The sequence below is a fragment of the Notolepis coatsorum genome, assembly GCF_963971535.1.
Source record: "Notolepis coatsorum genome assembly, chromosome: 8".
NCBI classification, from domain to species: domain Eukaryota; kingdom Metazoa; phylum Chordata; class Actinopteri; order Aulopiformes; family Paralepididae; genus Notolepis; species Notolepis coatsorum.
Genome location: NC_140172.1, coordinates 66014151 through 66021776, shown reverse-complemented (window position 1 = coordinate 66021776; position 7626 = coordinate 66014151). Strand labels below are relative to the sequence as shown.

Sequence of the window (7626 nt, the reverse complement as noted above, 5' to 3'; positions counted from 1 at the left end):
GACGTGAAAACTCGTTCCCGGCGATCATAGTGTTAAAGATGTTTTTTTTTACAAACCAAAGCCACGTTAATAATGCTTGTAATAAACCAAACCGTTTGTAAATCCGTCAATATTTCAGCGAGTTATGAGTATTTTTGTCTGTGCAGCTCACTCACTCTCACTCAAAGCTGACCCTCACAAGATGGCGGCGGTTCAGTGACGTCGCTCTCCATTGGCCGGCAGCGCGGGCAAGCTATCTAGTGTTCTATATATATCTATGGTTGCTACTGCTCCTGTTACCCCGAAGCCCCGCCCAGACGTTGGGCTTGCGGCTCTGCAGATATCCCCTATTGAAGGAGTCAAGTGACCTGGTTGTTTATCTCGCGAGATCTGGCGACACTGCTCGCAGAATAGAAAAGAACACTTCCGCTCTTTGTGTGCAGCAGGCTGCTTGCGGGTTGTAATTTGCTGCGTGTTTTACTACTACTGCTGCAATGGTAAGTCCGATTTTATTCGAGCTACTTTGTAGCTGTATATACGAAAAAAGGTAATATTTGGTTTGGTTGCTGATCTTGTTTTACTCGCTAAAACGGTAGAAAACGCGTTAGCAGGACAGAATTTGCGGGACACTGATGTTAGGTAACGTGTTAGCGAGCGTTAATAACGGTGCACCGCTCGGTGAATAATATTTCTTCTGGTCTTCAGAAGAAATCAACCTCATGGGTGACCCAGTTTGTGAGTCGAGGAACGGAATTTTCTCCGGTTGAATTACAATATCTTAGCTAGGACGCATAATAATTAATAATATTATTTCTAGAGTCGAATGAAAAAAGCGGTGTGTTGGGCCGCCTTCCTCCTGACGCAGGCGGCACCACAGGGTCGAGCCCGTTTCGCCATTTTAGCTAACCGCGCGCAGCTCACCATTCGTGCAACGGCTCGTTCAAATTACGTTTTAAACTTTCAATTGAATAACTATGAATAGTAACTTTAGTTTAATACTTATCACTATACAGCGCACTGTTTCGTGATTATTACTACTGTCGCACAACGGGCTTTCTTAGCCTTTGCCAGATGGGTAATGTATAATGTATCGTACCAGATGCTCGCATTTTGAGGGGAATTATCGTCGCGAGTCACTCACAAACCACTAAGACAACAACTACAAGCTGCAATGGTAAACTATGATAACACGAGTTGTAGCGGTTGTAGCCTATTCAGCATATACATGGAAATTAAATAAATCACCAAGTTCCACATAGCCTACCATTGTGCAATCTTCAAACAAGATCTCTGTAACCTTGATTTTCGTTACACAAATGCCCCCTCCCTGTAAACAAGGACAGATGGGAACTAAAATTACTTTGTTCTCAGGTAGGCAAAGGAGATGTGAATAAGTAGACTGATAACCAAGTGCCACAAAATGATCATACATGGCTGGACTTTTTGCATTATTGATTGTACAGAGTGCAAAACTATAGTACAAATGTGTTCGTTTCCTAGGCGATATCTAGGAAACATCTAATAAAATGGGTTAACTTGGAGTTTCTAGTTTCCAACCCTGAGTTCAAGCCTGGGTTTTGTTATTTGGCCGTTTTAAGAGTACATTTGTAAGTATATTAGCTATATGTCATTGTCTTTGTGCTGTAATTCATGCAAGACAAATTGTAAGTAAAAAAAATAATGACAAGTTGAGCCTGTGAGTTGTGATGTTTTCCCAACTCGAACACACATTTACTTTTAGGCCATGTTCAGATGAAACTGATTTCGGTCGTATCAGTCAAAGTATTTTATTGTATGTACCTTTCATCCACACGGAACTGCGTTCTGGGAGCCTGAAAACGCTATTCTCTGAGACCGGGTCGCATGTAGCTTATTCCCAGCGGAAGAGTGCGTCGCGTGCTTCCGCGTTTTCTCTGATTGGCCATGATGCCCATGTGACCATGGCAGCGCGAGAGAGCTGCAGCGCGGAAATAGGCTGTCTATTGCCATTCTCTAAGACAAACTCTTAACCTTAACCGGCTCCTTAACAGCGCCTAAACTTAACCATAACCAACGCCGAAACAATGCCTAACCATAACCAACTCCGAAAGAATATTGCCATTCTCTAAGACAAACTCTAACCTTAACCAGCTCCTTAACAGCGCCTAAACTTAACCCTTCTAACCTTAACCAACTCCGAAACAATGCCTAACCTTAACCTTAATGCCTAAACTTAACCGGCGAAAGAATGCACGGTAAAAAAAAAATGAAGGGATTCGAACTTGTCACCAACGGACCGCAGGACCGCACCGCTGCCAGTTGAGCTAAGCGTAGAATGAAAATCATCTGGGATTACGGCTACATAATGCCGCAAGCTCTGCCGCGGGGCGTGTCGCAGCCAATCAGGGAAAACGCGGAAGCACTCGGCAGCACTCTTCCTCTGGGAATAAGCAATAAGCGACCGGGTCCCAGAGTGGGAAAATCTGAAGACCGCCCCCCTTGCGTCGCCGTCTTTACAAGCCTATACGCTCATTTTCCTGAACTGATGACACGATACGGATAGCCCACCTCTCCCTTAACCCGCATGTGCAAACTCAGCCAACATCACATTCACAACAACAATGGCATCGTACAGAGTAGTTGCGTTCGTGTTACAGAAGCTATTGAGTTTGATCAGGCTTTTACAGCTAAATGTACTACCACCGTCGACAACAGATTGACATCTCCCTTAATCCGCATGCAAACGCAGCCAACAAAAAAGAAACATGATACATATATGTCTATGTCCTGTCTAGAAGTTTTTATTAAACACCGGGAGGCTACTGTGATTAATACATACACATAGCAGGCCTTCTTCTGAAAACCCAAATACGCTAAGTAGCCAAGCACATAGACTGTTCCATAGCATACGCCTTCAGTTGATCATGACAAATCCTCTTTCCTTGATGATTAAAAAGCCTCCATAATTTAGTAAATAGTATTCCCATGGGCCTGGTGTTGAGATTTTACGATGCCAGCTTGTGAGAATTCGTTGTAGCCAGCTAGCGTTGATGCTATTCAATGCTATCAACATTAGCACTAGCATACCCAACTAACATTAATGAATTTATTAACATAGCTACAACACACAGTAACGTTAATACAATTGCATGCATCATTCATTGTTTACAATGCACGGGTGGAGCTAGTCGAAAGGACTGGACATGGAGACAAGTTAAACATCAATCAATTAATTTAATACAACAGGTAGTTTTAGCTGCCTCCGACCGCACCACGGGGCTATTATATTATATACGGCTTTGACAAGCTCTCTCTCCTGCCGATTTAAAATCAGCAGCTCTTCCTCCTCATCACCGACTGCCTGTGAAGCTGCATTTGCGCCGCGGTGTGTGTCTCTCCTATCCGTTGGAAACTAGCGTCAGCTCAAAATCACAGAACCGGACGACACAAGTTACTCCGCTACCGAACACAACGATAACACTTCCGGCCGGGGGGTTTCAAAATAAAAGAGCGACGTCTAAAACAGGAAAGACATTTATTTTGTAAATTTCTGGCACACACTTATTTCTTGAGACGATTTCGTTTTTACTGAAACATTATTGTTTTTTTTTTTATGAAAACTCCAAAATCGTTTTTGTCTGGACAAGGCCGTAGTCATTTAGCTGACTCTTTTATCCAAAGTGACTTACAAGTTCTGTACGACAAGTCATCAGGAATGATCCGACACAGGTCGGAGATCTCACGTTTCCTACTTTCAACTTCCCACCATCGACGGACACGGCAAAATACGATAATTTTGGCTTTCCTCTTGGCTTTCAAAAGATTATTGGATGTTCCCATGGAAAAATGTACTGTATCCGATTTACGGCTCAACTATTAAAAATGATCGAAATTGCAATATAACTGCGGTTCGCTAGAGGTCAGCTCTCCTTTTGGTGACGTCATCCGGAGGAATTTCTCAGGCTGCCGATGCGACTGAGCTCTTGAGACACAGAACATGTTGGTGAGTTAGGCCTACACGTCTTGATTATTTTATGTATTGTGCTGCAGAGATGTCCCAGACTACAAATTGTCTACCAACTTAACCTGTTCCACCCCACGGCCACGGTACCGACCCCTTTTTGACATTATTATCATATATTAGTATTTTTATGAGTGATGCAATAAATTAACGTTTTTAAAATCAAACGTTTTCAAGTATTATTATCACTACTATGTCACAAATACATGTAGAATGTAAAACGTTAGGTTGGCAATAGTTTAGCAATAGGTTAAAAGTGAGTTTATATCATTTTAAGTTTTTATTTTTCACTCGCGTTTTTGACGCTGAAGCGTAAATGGAAATGTTGAACCATGGGAATTGTAGTTTTTTTGCGGCCATTTTGAAGAGCGACTCGCCAGCTATCTGCCAGCGTCGGAATTTCTCAAAACTACACTTCCCGTGGTCCGCTATGGTCGTTCAAAGTTCGGCGTTCTGAATGAATCATATCAATAATTGTTATGATTCGCGATAATAAGCTACAAAAGGTAACGTTTTTGACAAATATTGAAGCGCAGTCAGTTTCTCCACACTATTGTAATCATGTAGGAATAATTAGATCTGAAATTAGTTACAAAATGATTACACTGTGGGAGAAATAAAAAAGTACAGTCGATTACATTAAATATCTGTATATGTTATTATGCATGCCTGGTGATACTATATCCAAATTGAACTCGGCCATTTGAAAGATACTATATGTATATATATATAAATGTGCGAATTGGCTATAATAAGGTAATGTATAAGCATATATTCTATATTCTATAATAATATTTCAAATTGCATTGGTCCGGATGGGAGAATTCAGTACTGTATATACAAAACCTTCAATTTTATCATCTTCCCTTTATTAATTTCCTTAGATCTTTTGTACACATGATCTCAAGAGGGTACTGAATTAGCTCAGTGGCAGTTTTTTAAGTTTGGTCATTATTATCATGGTTTTATTCACTGTCAAAGATGAAAAGAAAAATCATAATTCATATTTTCCTTTGTTTCATCAGAATTTAAGCAAGCCTAGTAATAGACACAATATTTCTGACACTGAGAATACATTCATTGAGGTCCATAGATGTTCCTAGATACCAAGAATATGCAAATAGCCCTTGTAGAAGTGGAGCAATATTCCATTTACCATAGGTATACATTTTATGCAGATTTCACCTGGGGTGGAACAGGTTAAGGAAACATCTTTATCACCACCATGATCATTTGAATGTGTTTTTCAATGATATTAAAAATAAATGACACAGCGGTCAGGTGGCGTAGCGGAGATTGCGTTCGTCACCAACGCCGGAGTCGCTGGATTCGCCTGTTCGAATCCAGCTCACAGCTCCGGCGTTGTCACCAGCTTGGCTGGCCGTTCACACTAATACAATTGGCAGTATTAGAGGGTGGGAAAGCTGGCGGGGTGGGTCCGGGTCGTTGTAAACAGCGACTCCTACAGTTTGGTCGGGGCGCCTGCTCAGCGCGGATAGGATCTAAGGGGGGTAGTGTGATCCTTCCACACGTTACACCCTCTCAGTGAGAGTCCGCGCTGCCAGGTGAAAAGAAGCGGTTGATTGGCTAGACGTGTGTCGGAGGAAGCACGTGATAGCCTCCACTCTCCCAGACCGACTGTGGGGTGTAAGTGCGCAGCGACCAGGAAGGGGATTGGAAATTGGCATAACGACTAACATTGGGATGGGAGAAAATCTCATTTATTTTTTTTTAAATAAATGACACAAAAATGATCATTCCCTAAAATATTGTGAACTGTGTCGCAATTGCAACATCAGTCAATCAATGATTACCGGTAGTCACTAGCAACCTGAGGAAACGGTGACAAGCTGTGGCAGCCTATGTTAAATTGGCTGACCTGCCACATGGGGCATGAATCAACTTTGAGTTGCGTGTGGGCACATGGACACCCATCTCTGAGCTTCTTGATGTGATGTAAATTACTTATGATCTGGTCTTCTTGTTCATCCAGATGCATGGAAACAGAGAGCATCAACACAATCATGGGCCCCCCAGACAGAAACCTGAGAGCCCAATGGATCAGAAGAAACCCGGAAACACAAACGGACAACAAGGAGACGATAAGCCAAACTCAAGTGAGAACAAATTCCTTTTCATAACATGGTTATAAGACACCAAAAATACAGTTTCAGTGTTCCATTATTGCATTATAGAGCTGTCCCCGAAGCCTGTTTTTGGGATTCGAACATTCGCGAGTTTCTTTTTCGAACGGACGTTTGAACAATGGTTTTTAATCATGCAAAAAATGTGCTCCAAAAGAACTCTTCTGGTTCACTACTGCCGAGTCTTGCGCACATTTGCGCATATAACCTAGCGCATATTGCTGCGGTTATTAACCCCTTTAGCCCGAGTTGTCCATCGGCGGACCGCAAATGACATTACGTCATAGATCAATCTCTCCAGACTGTATGATATAAAATATATAAATGAGTACTACGGAGTATAGTCCTAATCAGATGTATGTACAGAGTTGTAGTATTAACACATTCAGTGCCGGCCGGATGTGCCCGAATTATGGCTTGTATGCCAGCTTTTTGGGACTGATTTTGCGATATTTCATGATCTTTGCGGAGCTATTTCTATATTCTATATTATAGATATGGCGAAATGGTTTGGCTCATTTGACAAAGACTATTTGCTGTACAATATGAAAAAAAAACGTTAGTTTCTACATGCCTTTGTTCTTTCACAATTCCAAGCTAAACATTGACTGAAATCGAGGCACATTTCCTGGAGTTATGTAGCGTTTTGTGCAGCATGCGCAAATCATGTTCTTTGCTCGCCTGAGACACATTATTCCCAGTTCATAGGGTAAAACACACCACCTAGTGTTGTTTATCATTTATGAAATGCAGTAAAGCTTAGGGATGGGTACCTTTCACATTTGAACCGGTACCTGTGAATCGATACCGGTACCCAACGGTACCTTTTTTCGGTACTTTAGTCTCAAGAAATTTTATTTACCTACCGCAGTCGTAAAAAAAAATCCAAACTTCAAATAACTACAATTTCGACAGTTTTCGGCTTGTCATTGCTCCGACTGCTTTGTTGTTGAATCAAGTCAAATCCTAGGTAAGCATTATTGTGCGTGTGAACGTTGACATGAAAAGAAAAAGTAATTTTTTTTTTTCTTCTCTCGGTTTCTCACTTGATTCGATACTCGGTAGTACCGACGTGTTTCGGTTCGGTGCCTCAAAAGTACCGAATTCGGTACCCATCCCTAGTAAAGCTATTATATAGGGATATCTTGATTGATTATGTTATAGGCCTATATATATCTATTGCATTCGATCATGTTGAGTAATATTTACAGGTCCTAAGTGTCATGAGCAGAAATATATAGTACCATTAGTCAAAAACACCATTGGAGGGGGAAAAATAAACGAATACATTGGCTGTCTGTTATTCCTGTACTGTTAGCTGTTTTTTTTTATCCACTTTTTCTCCCATTTTCTATTTTTCTCCCATCCCAATTTCGTATCGTCCAATTCAACCCTCCCCTGTCTTGAACGCTGTTTCTTGCCTCCCACAAGCCCGCTGCAATGTGGACGAAGCCATACATACAGGGAGCGAAATAAACTTTTTGACTCACCGGCCAGTGGCGG

The 7626-nt window shown here is 41.6% G+C and overlaps 1 protein-coding gene across 1 annotated transcript in view; it reads left to right on the top strand.

The window, feature by feature from the left end:
- The first annotated feature begins 379 nt into the window (after positions 1–379).
- The window catches only part of nono (non-POU domain containing, octamer-binding), a 55192-nt gene continuing 47945 nt past the window's right edge, over positions 380–7626 (top strand). Inside the window, exons 1-2 of the mRNA XM_084320446.1 lie at positions 380–476; positions 5973–6096. Coding sequence (XP_084176572.1) covers positions 474–476; positions 5973–6096 — 127 coding nt within the window. The 5' untranslated portion in view covers positions 380–473. The remainder of the gene's footprint in view (positions 477–5972; positions 6097–7626) is intronic.